The sequence below is a fragment of the Procambarus clarkii genome, chromosome 23 (assembly GCF_040958095.1).
Source record: "Procambarus clarkii isolate CNS0578487 chromosome 23, FALCON_Pclarkii_2.0, whole genome shotgun sequence".
Taxonomy (NCBI): Eukaryota; Metazoa; Arthropoda; class Malacostraca; order Decapoda; family Cambaridae; genus Procambarus; species Procambarus clarkii.
In genome coordinates this window covers 23,528,619-23,549,278 of record NC_091172.1, presented here as the reverse complement: position 1 = coordinate 23,549,278, position 20,660 = coordinate 23,528,619, and the positions used below count along the sequence as shown (strand labels likewise).

The 20,660-nt window shown below is 49.3% G+C and overlaps 1 protein-coding gene across 2 annotated transcripts in view; it reads right to left on the bottom strand.

Moving 5' to 3' along the window:
- Positions 1 to 20,660, bottom strand: part of LOC123763940 (zinc finger protein Gfi-1b) — an 85,971-nt gene that overhangs the window by 6,011 nt on the left and 59,300 nt on the right. For both annotated transcript variants that reach the window (XM_045751270.2, XM_045751271.2), the window contains 3 exons: positions 11,658 to 11,861; positions 10,333 to 10,931; positions 9,437 to 9,587 (listed from right to left, as the gene is read on the bottom strand). In XM_045751270.2, coding sequence (XP_045607226.2) covers positions 9,437 to 9,587; positions 10,333 to 10,931; positions 11,658 to 11,861 — 954 coding nt within the window. The remainder of the gene's footprint in view (positions 1 to 9,436; positions 9,588 to 10,332; positions 10,932 to 11,657; positions 11,862 to 20,660) is intronic.

The following is a 20,660-nucleotide window of genomic DNA, read 5'->3' as shown; positions in this document are numbered from 1 at the left end:
CTATAAAATAGAATGTTAGCCTTTCTATTTGTCTGTCTTCAAAGTAGGCGAGATGCTTGGTGCCAACCTCACCCAACTCTCCAACATGACCCATGACCCATATGTGAGTGCATAGACCAGTTGGTATTGGCCCAAGTGCCACCCTGTACGAAATATGGGTATCTAGTGATCCCCATGCAATTTTCATGTGAAAATTGAAAGTGTGAAATTAAATAATGGATGCATGGTGAGCAGTTTTATTCAGTGCTATGTAATAATGTATTACATTTTCTAACAGAGGAGAAAGGTGGATAGGGAAAGACAGATGAGAGAGGGGATGTTGGGAGATAGGGGACGAGAGAGGAAAGGGTGAGAAACCAGGCTGCAATGGGGTACCCCCATCTAGTATAATATATAATGATAATCCCCCACCCACATTCACATGTATCTTCAGGAATTTCAACACAGACCTGTAATATCTCTATCAACCAGGCTAAGATGCTCACAATAAGGAAAAGTCACAAAGTAGTTAACTGTTATTCACTCAAACTTTAAACCTATCCTGGAGCACTATATTGGCATCCGTTCATAATCAATCCATCCGTATTCACATCAACATTCACCTCTGGCCTTCATGCTTAAGTGACGTCAAGGCTCAGCGCCTGGCCTTGCTAACTTATGTTCCATCATATTTACCTAGCAGTGGTATGACAGCTTAACTAGCCGAGTGTAATATCACCTCACACGTAAGTTTTAGTAACCCCAGCCACCAGAGCGGAACTAATGTATTTACCTTTTCTTTTTGTTTTGACATGTTAACACCAATGCTTATACAATATAACCAATAGAACTGGCATTGAAATTCTTGAAGTCTGGTGTCTAATTCTGTAGTTTACATTAGGCTAGAGAGCCCGTGAGAAGCTGGAACATGAATAGATAACATGTTCTTTGTCTAAAATGAAAAGAACTTAATTTGTGCTATAAGTGTTAACCTGCTCTTGCATCCACCAATTGTGTGTAAATATAAAAGTTAAAACCCCATAAAAGAACTCAAAAGCTGTTTACAAATGCATATACTGTATCAGGTATTTATTACCTACATAAGAAGCATCGATTAGCCGTCAACCTTGAAGTATTACAAAATATTATGAAGATTAAGGAACTAAGTGGAAGTGGACAGGCCAAATATGTGGACTAGATGATCAGTAGACCAGTCAAACCCTTTACCTGATTCTGCGAGTGGAAAAAGGGCTAGAAAAGGGTGAACTCTGCGAGTAGGTATACTAAAAATACAAAGGGTCGCAGGTAGGCAACTGACATGTTCACACATGAGACTTGTGGAGGTCGAGACATGAAGCTGGACACCTGTGAGGGACAAGGAGGAGGCTGGACACTTATTGGGGGGGGGGGGGGGTCAAGACAATACAGCCAGTGGTAGGGGAAAACAAGAGACACAGATGAGTTACAAAATAGAGTATACAAAATAAATGTCAGTGTTCAAATTGTCAATGAGTGGAACTGATAATGATCCAGGACGAAACGTCGTCGTTTCTCCATCTGATGTGTGGTTTGGTTATCATATCTTCAGCCACGTTATTGTGACTCATCGTTTGCAAGTGGAATGGCTTTGACGGAATTTAAATATATAAAAAAAAACGAGATAACCGAGTCATTGCTTTATACTATAAAATGTTGGAAAGGCGAAGATTGGAGCCGGCACTCTGTTCTTCAAGCGCATCTAGGCGAATACACATTACTCGTTGCTCCAAAGGCAGGGTTTAGGAGCTGACGTACGACCATGCACGTATATCTAAGCGAGTACACACACACTCAAAAGACCGTAATTTGATGGAACAAATGGGTTAGGGTTCAATTCCTACGGGCAGTAGAGCACAATTTCCCGTCGATGATCATGCAAGAGGTGACGTAAGGAGCGCCCCCAAGAAGGTGTAGCACTGTGCTGACGCGACAGCAGGGGCGGTAAAGTACAGGCAGGACCACAATTAGACCTGTTGCATTATTGATGGTTTATCGAATGTTGGCAATGTTGATAATTGCAGGCGAGGGAAGGCAAGAGGCATGACCGGGGATTGTTTTCAGATTTTAAATGTGAGTGATGGCTGCTTACGAGTATTTTAGTATCCACACCAAGGTAGCGCGGGGTCCTGAGTGTTCCATCCAACCGTTTGCACCCTTGTTGATGATTCATGACTAACTCTAGCCTCATAGTGCTACTGTGATCTTCAGGCGACCAACAAGTTCACCGTCTTGGGAGCACCGTCAGCCCTAGGTGATGACGCGTGTTTCAGTGTACTGTAATGAAGTTGAGTGTGGCAAGCATAGCCCGATGATTGATGAAGATTAAGCCACCCAAGAGTAGCATAGCTCGATTGATTGATTAATGAAGATTAAGCCACCCAAGAGTAGCATAGCTCGATTGATTGATTGATAAAGATTAAGCCACCCAAAAAGGGGCACGGGCATGAATAGCCCGTAGAGCATAGCCCCTCTTCTGGCCAAATATATAGGAGACGGACTAGGTCTGTCCGGGGATAAGCTCTCCGGGGATAAACTCTAGGGACAAAAAGTTTAAAATAATATTGTGTACATACCACGCCAATAATGCCATTGCACAGCACCGGAGTAATTTATCAATAAAATCATCGAACTGTCACACTAGCGAGCATTTCCTGCTGTCAAACTATCTGCTTCATGCCGTCACGACGTCAGCCTCTTCCTTCCCTGTCACTGGGTATACTTTGTACAGTCGTGTACCTACCTGCCTCTCCCCCCCCCCCCTCCTTTCCTCTTCCCAAGTGTCTCAGCTCAACCCGTCTTCTCACCTACCATATATTTTATTCAACATTCTTGCATTTATGTGTACACAAGGAGTATTGTTTGATAGTTGTATCTGTTTCCCATAATCCGGGACACGAAGCTTGTGAGGCTAATAAAGGTCCAATTACGCCAACTACAGTACTGACCTTTCCCCAAGATACAACTCACAACAGTTCCCTAACTCCTGGATGCCTGTGTGATGGCTAAGTGGACAATTTAAAGGAAACGTTGTCTAAATGTTTGTGTCGTGCTGGGGGACTTGAACCTGTGACCTTCCGGCTGTGCTTACCACCAAGTCTATCTTGGCCATGTAGTTCGTCCTCAGACCAAATCCAATACCATGAGACACTACCAATGGTATTGGATTTGGTCTGAGGACGAACCACATGGCCAAGATAGACTTGGTGGTAAGTACAGCCGGAAGGTCACAGGTTCAAGTCCCCCAGCACGACACAAACATTTAGACGACCAAGTGGATGATGGAATGGGAGAAAGGGAGAGAGGCTGAGGGAAAAGAGAGATGATGGGTGATGGTTGATCGTGGGATGAAAATATTAGTATTACATTTGGCACTGTCTTAATCTCAGTTTATAGTAGATCACCTCTATGTCAAAAGGAACTCTCTGAATATGCCTCTCAACTTTAACAACAGATTTGCAAAATAGGATGTTTTTCTGAGCACCAGGTTGGTGGCCAGCCCGTTTCGAAAAGTTTCAGCAGTGTGGAAAAATTATGAAGCACTTTGTTTTAATTTTGAAAAAGCAATGAAAGATGAAGCAAGATTTGGAAGTGACAGAAAAGCCTATGAAGGTCTGTTGAAAAAGCTAACTTCAGAACAGTTTCTATTGGATTTAGCTCTAATGTTTGACACGTTGCATGAACTTGGTTTACTGTCAGAGTATCTTTAGAAACACACTACTTCAATGTATGCAGACAAACTGATTCAACGGAGCATAAGGTCATTGCATGGACTAAAAGAGAAACTTGGCACTAGAACTTTAGAAGCTCAAAAGGCAATTAAAAAGGGAAAGTTTGGAGGAATTACAATAAGAGCAAAAGAAAATTGTCTCCATTAATTATCAACAGTTTCTTACGAGTCTTGTGAACAATTTGTAGCACAGTATCTTTACGATAATATTCATGAAAGGCTCTCAAACTTCTGAACCTCAAAGTATGTATAAATCACTGCTCAGTGAAATGTGTGTCCTTGAAAAAGACTACTGGCGGCTGGCCTGGTGAAATACTACCTAGTTACAGAGAAGCTGAAATATTATCTCTCTCTGTAAGAGGTTTTAAGTTTTCTTCTTACTCTGCACTAAATGCCTTTAGAGACTGTATGGAGGATCATGGCCGCCGCATCTCCCAAGATTTATACCCATTACTGAGCCGTTTATAAATTATTCCTATTAATACTGCTGCTCAAGAATTATCACAAATCATATACTAAGCACTTATGTTTGTGCTACATGGACCTCCTCAAGTTCAGTGGACTCCTGAGCCATACTCCATATATCATGGCTGCCGTACCGCAGGTCGGCAGATGACGCCGGGACAAGAGTGGCTTCAAGCCCACGAAAACATCTCACACCTGACTCTTTGTGGAAACTTTCGTGAAACTTCTCACTGGTTGTATTTTGTGAACACTAAGTGTTCTAACTTCTTAAATATATAAATACGTGAACGATATTTTTCTTTTATTTGTTTGATAATTATATTTTATAATAATTAGTGAGTACAAACACGAAATACTTAATCGTGTGACATGTATACAAACAGGATAGGAAATGACAGGCTTCTGTCAGGCCCACCAGAGCTCCGGCACCAATAATATTGGCCCTATAGCCTCAGACCACCTGGATAGTTATCTAGATATTTGTGATGGTCTGAAAGCATATTACGATTCTAGTAATAGTCTACATGTAAACTGGCAAATGAACCTTTGTTGTAAACAGAGATTATTCTCAAGCTAATCTTTAATGTAATAAAAATTGTTAGTTTAAATTTTAAAGTGTGTGTGCTGAAAACGTTTTCTTTGAAGAATTTGGTTTTCTGTAAACGGAATTTGTGGGCACACTGAAACAGTTTTAGAATTCCATATTTCACCTTATCGTCAATAATACATCGTATTAACATAACCAAACGTAATGAAACCTAACTAAACTTTACGCTAAAGTAACCTTAACCCAACCTAACCACGGATAGAGAGTAGATAAAGCACAAACTATGCTGTCGTTCTCAATCCATTCCTTTGAGGGGGATCCTGTCCCTGAGGACAAGTTGTCACACGTACGCTACCACAGCATTACTATCGGCCGCTGTCAGCTACATAACATGTGTGGACAGGATCTGAGTCTCTCATAGCTACACAGCGTGGTTGTGGGCCACTGGGAGCCACACTGACCCTGGCAGTATGGCTGTGGCCCTCTGGGAGCCACACTGACCCTGGCAGTATGGCTGTGACCCTCTGGGAGCCACACTGACCCTGGCAGTATGGCTGTGGCCCTCTGGGAGCCACACTGACCCTGGCAGTATGGCTGTGGCCCTCTGGGAGCCACACTGACCCTGGCAGTATGGCTGTGGCCCTCTGGGAGCCACACTGACCCTGGCAGTATGGCTGTGACCCTCTGGGAGCCACACTGACCCTGGCAGTATGGCTGTGACCCTCTGGGAGCCACACTGACCCTGGCAGTATGGCTGTGACCCTCTGGGAGCCACACTGACCCTGGCAGTATGGCTGTGGCCCTCTGGGAGCCACACTGACCCCTGGCAGTATGGCTGTGGCCCTCTGGGAGCCACACTGACCCTGGCAGTATGGCTGTGACCCTCTGGGAGCCACACTGACCCTGGCAGTATGGCTGTGACCCTCTGGGAGCCACATTGACCCTGGCAGTATGGCTGTGGCCCTCTGGGAGCCACACTGACCCTGGCAGTATGGCTGTGGCCCTCTGGGAGCCACACTGACCCTGGCAGTATGGCTGTGGCCCTCTGGGAGCCACACTGACCCTGGCAGTATGGCTGTGGCCCTCTGGGAGCCACACTGACCCTGGCAGTATGGCTGTGGCCCTCTGGGAGCCACACTGACCCTGGCAGTATCAGTCATGCAGTAATAAAGCTTACATAAGGGGACTCTTACTTAGCCATCAATAAAAGAGCATTAGGGCGGCAAACAGGGAGGTAATGATGGCAGCAATTTATGGCGGGAGTGTGTCTCACTGAGCTGTCGCCCGCCCGCCCCGCCCACCGCCTCCCGCCATTACTCTTCCCACAACACGCCGCACCTGCTCCTCACGCCCACTGTCTCCAACTGGCAGCCAGTGTGTCAGCATGTTGGTGCCAGAGTGTCAGCATGTTGGTGCCAGAGTGTCAGCATGTTGGTGCCAGAGTGTCAGCATGTTGGTGCCAGAGTGTCAGCATGTTGGTGCCAGAGTGTCAGCATGTTGGTGCCAGAGTGTCAGCATGTTGGTGCCAGAGTGTCAGCATGTTGGTGCCAGAGTGTCAGCATGTTGGTGCCAGAGTGTCAGCATGTTGGTGCTTGAGTGTCAACATGTTGGTGCCAGAGTGTCAGCATGTTGGTGCCAGAGTGTCAACATGTTGGTGCCAGAGTGTCAACATGTTGGTGCCAGAGTGTCAACATGTTGGTGCCAGAGTGTCAACATGTTGGTGCCAGAGTGTCAACATGTTGGTGCCAGAGTGTCAACATGTTGGTGCCAGAGTGTCAACATGTTGGTGCCAGAGTGTCAGCATGTTGGTGCCAGAGTGTCAACATGTTGGTGCCAGAGTGTCAACATGTTGGTGCCAGAGTGTCAGCATGTTGGTGCCAGAGTGTCAGCATGTTGGTGCCAGAGTGTCAACATGTTGGTGCCAGAGTGTCAACATGTTGGTGCCAGTGTGTCAACATGATGGTGGAGATGGTGGCAGAGGTGGCGGAGTGGTGGCGGTGATGGTGGAAGATGAACATGACACAAGAGAGTATATAGCATGCAGTGTGTAGGGAAGTGGGGTTGACTGTGGTGGTGGTGGTGGTGGTAACTACACAAATGTGGGGCAGATGGCGCTGATGTTCCTGTTATTGTGTGTGTGTGTTTAGTTCGCCCGCGTGTCGCTATTGTCCCCGCGGCCTCTGTTGCTGCTGTTATAGTAACGCCTCCCTCTCTCGGTCACGATATTATTGTTATTAATGCCTAACAAACTTCTAAAAGAAACTGTCACAAAACATAAAACAATCGCGCCACTACAATGCTCGAGAGCGAACAGGTGTGAGCGACGTCCACAGGTGCAATCATCCACCAGCTGCCTTCCCTGCACTGACTGACACGGGACAGTGTTGTTGCTGTTTTAGATTTAGATTTTAGATTTAGATGTTGTTTAGATTCTTTGGAACAAGAAGTTCCAAGCAGCACGGGCTATGGTGAGCCCGTCGTGCTCACCTGGCACAGAAGTTGGGATATCCGTTCACTTGATGTTCAGAAGCTGTACATCTATACGTACAGTGATGCCAGGCGGGAGAGAGTGTTGGCAGAGCAGGAAGACCTGACTGTTTTGAGAATTATTCAGTTTTTGGTTTGCACATTTCGGAGTGTCATACTCGCCTACAGACTCCTTCAAAAATTAATTCTCCGGCCATTATCCGCTGATCTATATACACTAAACACATATATTATACATACTATTTCCTTGCAATTATGAGCATAACATCAATAGCGACCTTATCAGCCCCATTAACAGTGTCCGAACGTTGTGTTCCCCTCATTCATTCCCCTCGCCTTCCGTCACCCTTTCCCTTCAGACACACTCACGCCTTTCCTACACCTTGCCTCATCACCTTATCTCACCCCCTTCATTTTCTTTTCCACAGCACTTCCCTTATCTTCCCCCGGCCCTGAGAGAGGCCAGCACCCTCTCCAAGTGCCACGGGCCGCCCTTCAACACCGAGGCGGACATGGCAGCGTCTACAAGGGTCTCCATCAGTCTCTTGTGAAAGAAAATATCAAGATCGTTTGACGCTACGGTATGCGATATTAATAGATTTATTACTGTACGAGGCATCGGACAGACAGACAGACAGACAGACAGACGGGCTGACATTGTCGTCGCTGCAGAGCTCCGGAGGCAATAAATCCGATGTGGTTTGTCGGGTGGGACGTCCGCACACCTCCACCTCCTGTTGTGGATAATACACCCAAATTACACAATAAAACCACATGAAATATAAATATTCTATATTCAATACGCTGCTTAACTCTTCACAGGAGCGATCAATGAAATCCTGATGGACGAGCCACAAATCTTGAGAGGGGGCGGCTGTGGCGGCCAGGGTGACAAAGGCGTGTGTCCAGCCACCCCGGAACGTCTTTCACGGTGAGAAACGTGATAAATGGAGCCGGCATTCCGCCCTAAAACCTGCTCTTGAAAGCGTAATTGTGTGTGATGGGAATATCAATATCGGGTTACGTTGATGGTGCAGGTTAGGCAGTCTCCCTCCCTCCCTCCCAGCACCACGCCACCGCTCCCCCCACCCCCCCCCCCACACACACACTGCATTAGACAACAAGCGGCTAGAAAGACGGGGGTCCAAGAGCTAAATCTCTATCCTTCAGGTGCAAATAGGTGACTACACAGGCTTTCTGCTGTATTCTCAAAGGTATCCCACATTGCTCTCCGCATGACACAGCCATTATGCACCCCACATTGTGCAACACAGCCTTGCGCTGTGTTGACTGTGTTGAGAGGTGAACTTAATAACCCAAATGTTGGATGAATATTTGCCAATATGGCGCCTGTGGTCAAGTTGTTAATGTGTCAGGCACCTTGTGTGAGTGTGTGTGTAACCTGTCCTCCTAAGGCTTCCCAACGTCAAGAAACTGTGGTACTAAAGTGTTCTTATCCTAACCTACCAGAGGAACCAAAACAGATAACGGGACAGTACGTCAACTTCGCGAACCGCTATTATTGTCTTGTACGTCAGTTCTTGGCCTTAGGTAGAGTATACGTCAAAATGCGACGTTCTATTAGGAACGCTGGTTGCTGCGTGCGCGCTATAAGTATATGGGAATATTTCGTGTATTCGTGTAGCAATTACTATATCAATTACTTTCTATATATATATATATATATATATATATATATATATATATATATATATATATATATATATATATGTGTGTGTGTGTGTCCACTAGGAAAATTAAACGAAAATTCGGAGGGTGTTGGTGTTTGAACACATTATCAAGGAAATAGCTCATACTTCTTTTTTATTTGACACACGGTAGAGAACACAGCGCTCTGGAGTCACAGTCCTAAGGGCCCGGATTCAATTCCCAGTAGAGGTAGAAATAAAGGGATAGAGTTTCTTTCACTTGACGTCTCTGTTCACCTAGCAGTAAGTTGACAGTTAGACAGCTACTGTGGGCTGCATCCTGGGGATATGTGTGTGTGAGAGAGAGAGTAAATGTATAAAAAGATATGATAGACGAAAAATTGGTCAGGAGTCAATTCATTAGACAACTGACGGTTAGAAAGGCGGGGTCCAAGAGCTAACACCTCGATCCTGCTGTTTGTACAAGCAGTAAACACTCACACGCACACATAATGAAGGAGGAGGGGGGCATGCGAGACTCACCGGTGTGAATATAGGTGTGCTTCTTCATGTCGGACTTCTGGTGGAAGCGCTTGCCGCAGTACTGGCAGGGGTAGGGGCGGGTGTCCGAGTGGATGAGCAGGTGGGTGGAGAGGGTGGAGGAGCGCTTGAAGCACTTCCCGCACTGCTTACACTGCAGGGAACAATGCTGCGTCATTACTGATGGTCTAACACAGTAGGGAACAATGCTGCGTTATTATTAATGGTCTAACAATAAAGGGAACAATGCTGCGTTATTATTAATGGTCTAACAATAAAGGGAACAATGCTGCGTTATTATTAATGGTCTAACAATAAAGGGAACAATGCTGCGTTATTATTAATGGTCTAACACTAAAGGGAACAATGCTGCGTTATTATTAATGTACTGATGTTCCCCTGATATAATGCTTCAAAACAGTGTCACGTCGAAAGAACAGATTTTCAACTCCTGTAATAAATGTGTTACTAACACTGTGCTTAGTGTTCGATGTGAAGATTTGTATTGAAGGTTAAAATTATGACAATATAATTTACATCATTTGTGGAATACAATATTTTTAGATTTAATATACAAGGAGTCCACATCTAAAGCTTCGAATCACACCATTACCTGTATATGAAATTCAGAGTAAATTAACTCATTTCATATAAGATAAATATTTAATATATAATATATATATATATATATATATATATATATATATATATATATATATATATATATATATATATATATCCAATTTGTGATTGTTTTAAGTAAATTTGCTAATTCGTTATAATTTCGTGTATAAATAGTTGTGATTCGAAGCTTCCGAAAGTGTTCCGGTGGACACATTGTATTGACAACTTTTAGACAACTTTACGCCATGATAAAAGTTTACCTTTCGTATACTAACCTGGAAAGTCTTCTCCGCCCTGGCTGGAGAGACGGCAGTGAGGCCCGCAGGTTGTGAGACTGTCTTGTCGTTGTCTGCTGGGTACGGGTCGTAGCCTTTAGGTATGGATGAGTGAGCCCGCTTCATGTGCACGTCAAGGCTGAGGGACGAACTGAAGCTCTTGGGGCACTGTTGGCAGCTGAAGACTTCAGCAGTACGATATAAGGGCGTCCAGGGCCAGACACTCGGGCACCATGGCGGAGAGAGGCCTTCGTCTCTGTGCGCCATGGCTCCCTCGCTCTCTTTGTCGCGTGTCGCCAGACCCTGCAGGTTCACTACAAAATCTGCATACTGACGGAGGCCGAGTCGGAGGCTGATTGAGTCGAGAGGAGGGGCGCGTGGGTCTCTGCATGTCTCGTCTTGTGTGGCTGGAATGGCTTCACAGTCACTCGAGTCCATGGGGCTGAGACGACCTGTTGGGGAGGGCAGTGACTCCTCTTTCTCCTCTTGCTCCAAGGCAGAAGCCGGGGACCAGATGGCTGCCTTGTTGGGACGGCAGCTCTTGAGAGAGAGATTGAGGGGCTCATCACGCTTCTCAGGTGACTGAGGTATCGGTCCACCTGGAGAGAATAAGTGAGAGAATGTAGTAAATATTGATCTCTGTGAGCTGGTCAGGTCTCAGTGTTAGTGCCTCAACACTTTGCTCAGTACTACTTCAGGTCATTAGTGTTAGCGCTTAAGTTTCCCATGTGATTTTGAAGACTTTTATTTTACTTAATATCAGAAAGGTTTTTATTAAACTAGAAAATAAAAGACTGTGGAAATAGTACAGAAAGTGGAATGAGCCCCGGAAGCTACACCAGGTAGTGGTACAAACACGCCAGTGACGTGTTCCTATAGCAGAGCTTTACAGCACCCAGACAACACGTGAGAAAATGCCAATATTTACTTTCACGGCGAAGCCCTAAAGATCAGACTTACCCCTGACAAGCCCTTAAGAATGTCTTAACCCCTTACAAGCTGCACTAAGTAGGACGAAAATCATGAAAGAGGCGTGGCAAGATCCACCACACATCACAAGAGGGAATACACAGCATATGTTCATGTCGAAGGAAAGGCTTTATACAATTTCAAAGGTGATATAGAGGGTTATACGTTAAGTGTCTAACTAGAGACAGCAACAAGCAAAATATGAGAGAAAGTTATGGGAAGGTGGATATATTAGGCCTGAGAAAGATAGGGATCTGGCAGTATTCACGATGGAGATGGAGAGAGAGGGAGGTGTGAGGTACCCACATCTTGGCAACTTCAAGAAAGGTGTTTCTTACAAGTGGAGAGCGTCTCACCTGTGTAATGCTTGTTGTGGGAGCCGCCGAGGCTGCCGGAGTTCCAGAGTGAGCCTAGCGTGGCGGCGGAGGCATAGGAGCGCACCAGAGTGGACGGGTAGGGGTAGATGAGGCCAGGGGGCAGCGGCCAGGTGTTGTTGAGGTACCCGCTAGGAGGCACCAGAGGACCAGACGCCACACACCCACTCACTGGGCTCTCACACTCTGCAATGGTACTCAACATTAGTACGGAATTTATGCATCATGAAAGTGTTTGTGTGTGTGTGTGTGTGTACTCACATAGTTGTGCTTGCGGGGGCTGAGCTCTGGCTCTTTGGTCCCGCCTCTCAACTGTCAATGAACTGGTGTGAATGTGTGTGTGTTTACTAGTTGTGTGTTTACTAGTTGTGTTTTTGCGGGGGTTGAGCTTTGTTCTTTCGGCCCGCCTCTCAACTGTCAATCAACTGTTTACTAACTACTTTTTTTTTTCCCCACACCACACACACACCCCAGGAAGCAGCCCGTGACAGGTGACTAACTCCCAGGTACCTATATACTGCTAGGTAACAGGGGCACTTAGGGTGAAAGAAACTTTGCCCATTTGTTTCTGCCTCGTGCGGGAATCGAACCCGCGCCACAGAATTACGAGTCCTGCGCGCTATCCACCAGGCTACGAGGCCCCGTAGTGTGTGTGTTTGAGTGTGTTTCTGAACATGAGTGGGATGATTAATTCGATAAGCACGAATTATCTTTATATCTATTATATTCATCACTTAGAAAAGGAAATTTTAAAGTTAACTCTCTAAAGTTCATTTAACAATGTTATTGAGGCTGACAATGTCGCTCAAACCGCACGTTTCACTCAAGTTGCCTTTGACATACTCGGAGGCAGAGGGAAAGTGAATGACAACGTTTATTTCCAGGAATTAGAAACCTCCTTATGAACAGAGATTAAAGAACCTTAATTTCCACTTTCTAGAAAGGAGAAGAGTGAGGGGGGGGGGAACATGACTGAAGAATTCACAAGTATAACAGGCTATAATAAAAGGAATATTAATAGAATACGATACAATGAATACAAATTGCAAAAGTTTATATTAAAAAAAAAGACCAGAGGTATATATTACTTTGGGAATATTGTTCTTGATTTATGGAACAAATTAGAGTAGTGGGGAACAATACACGTTGGTTGGCTGGATTAATTCATGAGAAGGTTAGACATTTATGGCTGAGTTTAGCTGGGTATAAATAGAACCTGCCCTTCAGCACCTTTTGTGCACCATGTTCTTATAATAATAAGAATAAAAAGTAGTATTACTCACAGAAACTCACAGAAATCACACTAACTAGTGGATTTAATGTAACCACCTCACAGCCCTAGTGGATTGTCTCATTATTATTGTTATTATTATATTAATAATAATAATAATAATAATAATAATAATAATAATAATAATAATAATAATAACATTACTAATATTACTAATAGTAATGTTTTCTCACGTACATAATAACATAGGATTAAAAACCCAGGATGACATTTATGTGAGGCATTTACACCAAGTCTTTCGCCCGCTCCTGAGTGCTTAGTCAAGGTCTGAGTGTAGGCTGCGCTCCAGACTTACGTCTCAACGTCTAATAAGTAATCATAATATTATTATTACTATTATGAATGTTTAGAGTAGAGACTGGTAGTGAGTGAGTGTGTCGACCAGTCAGATTGGTAGCGAGTGTGTCGACCAGTCAGACTGGTAGTGAGAGCGTCGACCAGTCAGACTGGCTCAAAGATACGAAATTTTCTGTGAACTGTCTACAGAGTTTTTCAAGAGTAGGTCAAACCCGGGACCTGTGCGGCGTGCATACGCTAGGCTTGCTGAGCTACATGAGGCGTGTGCACACGCTCGCCTCTGATGGCCACACTGCTGGCCTCCAGGGTCACGTTACTGTGCACCTCATTCATCATACATCACAGAAGTTATTAATTGTTTATGTATAACAGCGGCGAGTGAGGACCCAAAATTTGTTCCTCAGTCAGGTGCTCCATCTCTCCCCTCCCCTCAGAGCAGGCTCCCCTCCCCTCAGAGCAGGCTCCCCTCCCCTCAGAGAGGCTCCCCTCCCCTCAGAGAGGCTCCCCCTCCCCTCAGAGAGGCTCCCCTCCCCTCAGAGCAGGCTCCCCTCCCCTCAGAGCAGGCTCCCCTCCCCTCAGAGCAGGCTCCCCTCCCCTCAGAGCAGGCTCCCCTCCCCTCAGAGCAGGCTCCCCTCCCCTCAGAGCAGGCTCCCCTCCCCTCAGAGCAGGCTCCCCTCCCCTCAGAGCAGGCTCCCCTCCCCTCAGAGAGGCTCCCCTCCCCTCAGAGAGGTTCCCCTCCCCTGACCCGAGAGCCGCTCTCCTCATCCCTTTCACCAGGAGGTCCGCCCCTCATCCCTTACCATGCAGCTGCCTTCCCCTCACTCGAGAGCCCCAGCCCCTCACATCCCCTCACCAGGAAGACCCTCACCACCCCTCACTAGTGAGCCCGCTCCTCCCCTCTCTCTTCCCCCGCCCCGGGGCGCCTGGCGCCTGCACTCGATTGGTCGACGCAAATCTCGGAGCCGAGGTTGTGTGGCACCTTCACGGCTTCTTGCGTCACCAGCGGTCGCTGGCACCACATTGTGCCAGGGTTTGATCCCCACGGTGCGGCGCCAGGCACACACCCAACCAACACAGTCTCACAGAACACGGCCGCCACCGACGCCGGACACAGTCACAGAGGGCGACAGGTTGAAGACGATACAAATGAGAATAATGTGTGTGGGAGAGGCGGCGTGAAGCCCCGAGAGGGAGGCCCCGAGGGGCTTCTGCGGCCCCTGGCGCGGCTCCACAACATGGCCGCCCCCATACACAGTACCGCCTGCACAAGCATTTGTAAATCACTTCTAAATCTAACTCTAAATCTTGAGTATACAGTATATAATTACAGCTATTACATGCTGTGTTATTATTTTTACTTTCGATTAAGTAAATGAGTGATTGTAAATTTGTGTAAGTTAACCAAGTATAAATGTACAATCTGCGAATAAAGTATTTCAGTTTCGATGTGAATTGACAATCACTGGAAAGTATTTATGGGACCATACTGAAGCTGTGTGAGGAGTGAGGCGACATCCCTGGCACTGCCTGGGGAGTCCAGGGCCACGGGTTCGAGCCCATCGCAGATACTTTCAGTGTTCCCTCAGTATCTGCTCGTAATACAGTTATCAACTCCTACAATCACCACAAATGGAACAATTACCAGGAGAAGCATTGAGCCAGGAAGGCTTCATAGCACCTGGGAGGGATGTGAGGAGAGGGTCTGGGATTGGAGTGAGAGAAGGAATGGTGCCCCTTGGACCATCGAGAATCGAACGCCGGCCTGCAAGAAGCGAGTCCGTCGCTCTACCGACTTTGGTAGTTATTGTATACGGACTTGGTAGTTACTGTAAAGGGACTTTGTAGTTATTGTACAGTCTTGGTAGATATTATGCAGGAACCTGGTAGATATTATGCAGGAACCTGGTAGATATTATGCAGGAACCTGGTAGATATTATGCAGGAACCTGGTAGATATTATGCAGGAACCTGGTAGATATTATGCAGGAACCTGGTAGATAATTCACATCGAGTCTGGTTACAGATATTTAATTTTTCCTCTGACCAGAGGACGATATTTGCTTATTAGTCCCGAGTCTCAGACGCCACACGTCACTGTTTACCAAGACGTCTTCACCAGCAGGAAGAGTGACCCCAGCACCACTGAGACGTCTTCACCAGCAGGAAGAGTGACCCCAGCACCACTGAGACGTCTTCACCAGCAGGAAGAGTGACCCCAGCACCACTGAGACGTCTTCACCAGCAGGAAGAGTGACCCCAGCACCACTGAGACGTCTTCACCAGCAGGAAGAGTGACCCCAGCACCACTGAGACGTCTTCACCAGCAGGAAGAGTGACCCCAGCACCACTGAGACGTCTTCACCAGCACGAGGAGTGACCCCAGCACCACTGAGACGTCTTCACCAGCAGGAAGAGTGACCCCAGCACCACTGAGACGTCTTCACCAGCAGGAAGAGTGACCCCAGCACCACTGAGACGTCTTCACCAGCACGAGGAGTGACCCCAGCACCACTGAGACGTCTTCACCAGCAGGAAGAGTGACCCCAGCACCACTGAGACGTCTTCACCAGCACGAGGAGTGACCCCAGCACCACTGAGACGTCTTCACCAGCACGAGGAGTGACCCCAGCACCACCAAGACGCCTTCACCAGCACGAGGAGTGACCCCAGCACCACCAAGACGTCTTCACCAGCAGGAAGAGTGACCCCAGCACCACTGAGACGTCTTCACCAGCACGAGGAGTGACCCCAGCACCACCAAGACGTCTTCACCAGCACGAGGAGTGACCCCAGCACCACCAAGACGTCTTCACCAGCACGAGGAGTGACCCCAGCACCACTGAGACGTCTTCATCGGCACGAGGAGTGACCCCAGCACCACTGAGACGTCTTCACCAGCACGAGGAGTGACCCCAGCACCACTGAGACGTCTTCACCAGCACGAGGAGTGACCCCAGCACCACCAAGACGTCTTCACCAGCACGAGGAGTGACCCCAGCACCACTGAGACGTCTTCACCAGCACGAGGAGTGACCCCAGCACCACCAAGACGTCTTCACCAGCACGAGGAGTGACCCCAGCACCACCAAGACGTCTTCACCAGCACGAGGAGTGACCCCAGCACCGCTAAGACGTCTTCACCAGCATGAGGAGTGACCCCAGCACCACTAAGACGTCTTCACCAGCACGAGGAGTGACCCCAGCACCACTAAGACGTCTTCACCAGCACGAGGCGTGACCCCCAGCACCACTGAGACGTCTTCACCAGCACGAGGAGTGACCCCAGCACCGCTAAGACGTCTTCACCAGCATGAGGAGTGACCCCAGCACCACTAAGACGTCTTCACCAGCACGAGGAGTGACCCCAGCACCACTAAGACGTCTTCACCAGCATGAGGAGTGACCCCAGCACCACCAAGACGTCTTCACCAGCACGAGGAGTGACCCCAGCACCACTAAGACGTCTTCACCAGCATGAGGAGTGACCCCAGCACCACTAAGACGTCTTCACCAGCAGGAAGAGTGACCCCAGCACCACCAAGACGTCTTCACCAGCACGAGGAGTGACCCCAGCACCACTAAGACGTCTTCACCAGCATGAGGAGTGACCCCAGCACCACCAAGACGTCTTCACCAGCACGAGGAGTGACCCCAGCACCACTAAGACGTCTTCACCAGCAGGAAGAGTGACCCCAGCACCACTGAGACGTCTTCACCAGCACGAAGAGTGACCCCAGCACCACCAAAACGCCTTCACCAGCACGAGGAGTGACCCCAGCACCACCAAGACGTCTTCACCAGCACGAGGAGTGAATCATTACAGAGACACCTTCTCCTGCCTTGATGCGTCGAAGTGCCGAGGAGAGAAGAGAACGGGAAGCTCTTGTGAGTTAGCGGCAGTAGTGGGCGAGGCAGCGCCACGTCTCCAATACTCGGCGCCATGTTTGTTCACAAGTGTCAGTGTTCACGACGAGCAGGTGGGCGAGTGCTCATGCTCTAAGGAACTACCTGCACTCGAGCGAGTAACCAACATCACCCTGGCCGTCACTGCCACGGAGTGCCGTTATTGCACAGGGTAACTTCCGGGCCAGTGGGGTCCACGACACGGTGCCGTCGTCCGCTCCGGCGCTACACACGACGCCGTGGCCAGTACCACAATATTTTGACTGCGGGATTGAGTGGTGAAGATCAAGCCGCCAAGCAGTGGCAGAGGCAGTGGTAGTCCCCAGGTGGTGGATGTTTGGTGTGACTGAAGGTGTCGCCCAGGTGGTCACCCAGGTGGTCACCCAGGTGGTCACCCAGGTGGTCACCCAGGTGGTCACCCGGTCCCTTGTCAGGTGTTCCAGGTCACCGGGAGGCCGATGACCCTGGTGTGGTGGTGTACACTGTGTGTCCAGGGGGGCGCGCATGTGTCAGTCCTCACTCGGTGGCTGCCATCGCTGGGGGGAGGATACTGCTTGACAGTGTTTACGAGGGTCTCCAGCTGCTGGACACTTTTCATTACCAGAAGAGTGGCAGTGTTGATGGCTTCAGGGAGGTGACTGCAAGATTCAGGGACTCTTTAAAGCTCATCTAAGGTCGTTGATTGCTTCACATTCGAGATAGTGAAGTTGTGGCTTTTCTCTGAATGTTTGACAGAAGATACATTCCCACTCTCTGGAGTCCCTAATGTTCCCGGGTCCATCTGTAACTCAGCCGAAGTTTATACAACCAAATTGCTATTTCCTTGTGGATTCTTTTCGGAATATTTAGTCTAACTTGATTGGGGAATCGAGTGATCGATGAAGATTAGGCCACTCAAGAAGTGGCACGGGCATGAATACCCCGTAAATTTGCTATTGACTGGGTAGGGATGTTGTTCTTTCATGTTTTAGATTTAGCTACTCAGAACGAAATGTCCATGTAGCACGGGCTATGGTGAGCCCGTGAGCCTCTAGACAGCATATCTGGATTAGGGGAGTTAAATACACCTGGAATACAGGTGTTGCTGGTGTGTGTTGTGTGTGTGTGTGTGTGTGTGTGTGTGTGTGTGTGTGTGTGTGTGTGTGTGTGTGTGTGTGTGTGTGTGTGTGTGTGTGTGTGGTGTTAGGGTGTCGGTGCTCATGCAACCAAACACCAGTTTATACCCATCATAAGCGGTGCTTCACACATTACAGTTCTCCTGACGGCTGCCGACGCCAGGGACGAGGAGCAGGTGTGTCGCCGACGCCAGGGACGAGGAGCAGGTGTGTCGCCGACGCCAGGGACGAAGAGCAGGTGTGTCGCCGACTCCAGGGACGAGGAACAGGTGTGTCGCCGACGCCAGGGACAAAGAGCAGGTGTGTCGCCGACACCAGGGACGAAGAACAGGTGTGTCGCCGACACCAGGGACGAAGAGCAGGTGTGTCGCCAGGTAACCGGTAACTGTGAGGGACGGTGTGGTCTGGGAGTACACCAGGACGGGCGTTTCGCCCCCGTGGGAGGGGCCCTACAGGGACCAGCTTAGTGAAACGGATCACGATAAGTATCAATACTGACCGGGAGGGGGAGGGGGAGGGGCTTCATCACAGCAGACGGGGCGCTTGGGGGAGGAGCCACCGGGGGGGCGCAGGGGCGCTGAAAAAACACCAGGGGGCGCTGAAAGGACACGGGGTGGAGCTACCAGGGGGCGCTGAAAGGACACGGGGTGGAGCTACCAGGGGGCGCTGAAAGGACACGGGGTGGAGCTACCAGGGGGCGCTGAAAGGACACGGGGTGGAGCTACCAGGGGGCGCTGAAAGGACACGGGGTGGAGCTACCAGGGGGCGCTGAAAGGACACGGGGTGGAGCTACCAGGGGGCGCTGAAAGGACACGGGGTGGAGCTACCAGGGGGCGCTTAAAGGACACGGGGTGGAGCTACCAGGGGGCGCTGAAAGGACACGGGGTGGAGCTACCAGGGGGCGCTGAAAGGACACGGGGTGGAGCTACCAGGGGCGCTGAAAGGACACGGGGTGGAGCTACCAGGGGGCGCTGAAAGGACACGGGGTGGAGCTACCAGGGAGCGCTGAAAGGACACGGGGTGGAGCTACCAGGGGGCGCTGAAAGGACACGGGGTGGAGCTACCAGGGGGCGCTGAAAGGACACGGGGTGGAGCTACCAGGGGGCGCTGAAAGGACACGGGGTGGAGCTACCAGGGGGCGCTGAAAGGACACGGGGTGGAGCTACTAGGGGGCGCTGAAAGGACACGGGGTGGAGCTACCAGGGGGCGCTGAAAGGACACGGGGTGGAGCTACCAGGGGGCGCTGAATGGACACGGAGAGCACCCGTCGGGTACTGATGAGGTACTGACAGCGTCCTACAACATCCTACAGAGCACCTACAGCACGCTACAGCGTCCTACAGAATGCTACAGCGTCCTACAGCATGCTACAGCGTCCTACAGAATGCTACAGCGTCCTACAGCATGCTACAGCGTCCTACAGAATGCTACAGCGTCCTACAGCGTCCTACAGAATGCTACAGCGTCCTACAGCATGCTACAGCGTCCTACAGAATGCTAAAGCGTCCCTAGAGCACGCTACACCGTCCCTACAGCACGCTACAACGTCCCTACAGCACGCTACAGCGTCCCTACAGCATGCTACAGCGTCCTATAGCAAGCTACAGTGTCCTACAGCTTGTTATAGCGTCCCTACAGCATGCGACAACGTCCCAACAGCTTGTTACAGCGTCCTATAGCAAGCTACAGTGTCCTACAGCTTGTTATAGCGTCCCTACAGCATGCGACAACGTCCCAACAGCTTGTTACAGCGTCGTACAGCACGCGACAACGTCCCAACAGCATGGTGCAGCGTCGTACAGCACGCGTCCCTACAGCAGGAGCGAGAGGGGGTCTAGCGCCCGGGGACATTCTACACGCACCATAACAGCTCAAGACGTGATAAAGTGACCTATAAGAACACGTCAAATATACTCGCTGAAATATGAAGTAATTGTCAGGCTTTAATTTATTGGAAGCAATACTATCCCCCCTAATATATTTACCAGTAATGACGTCAGGTATCAATATCCCGGTGCTGAGGTGGGCCGCAGTGGCCCGCCCTCATCCACCTCCAGTGGCCCGCCCTCACTCACCTCCAGTGGCCCGCCCTCACCCACCTCCAGTGGCCCGCCCTCACTCACCTCCAGTGGTCCGCCCTCACCCACCTCCAGTGGCCCGCCCTCACTCACCTCCAGTGGTCCGCCCTCACCCACCTCCAGTGGTCCGCCCTCACCCACCTCCAGTGGCCCGCCCTCACTCACCTCCAGTGGTCCGCCCTCACCCACCTCCAGTGGTCCGCCCTCACCCACCTCCAGTGGCCCGCCCTCACTCACCTCCAGTGGCCCGCCCTCACCCACCTCCAGTGGTCCGCCCTCACTCACCTCCAGTGGCCCGCCC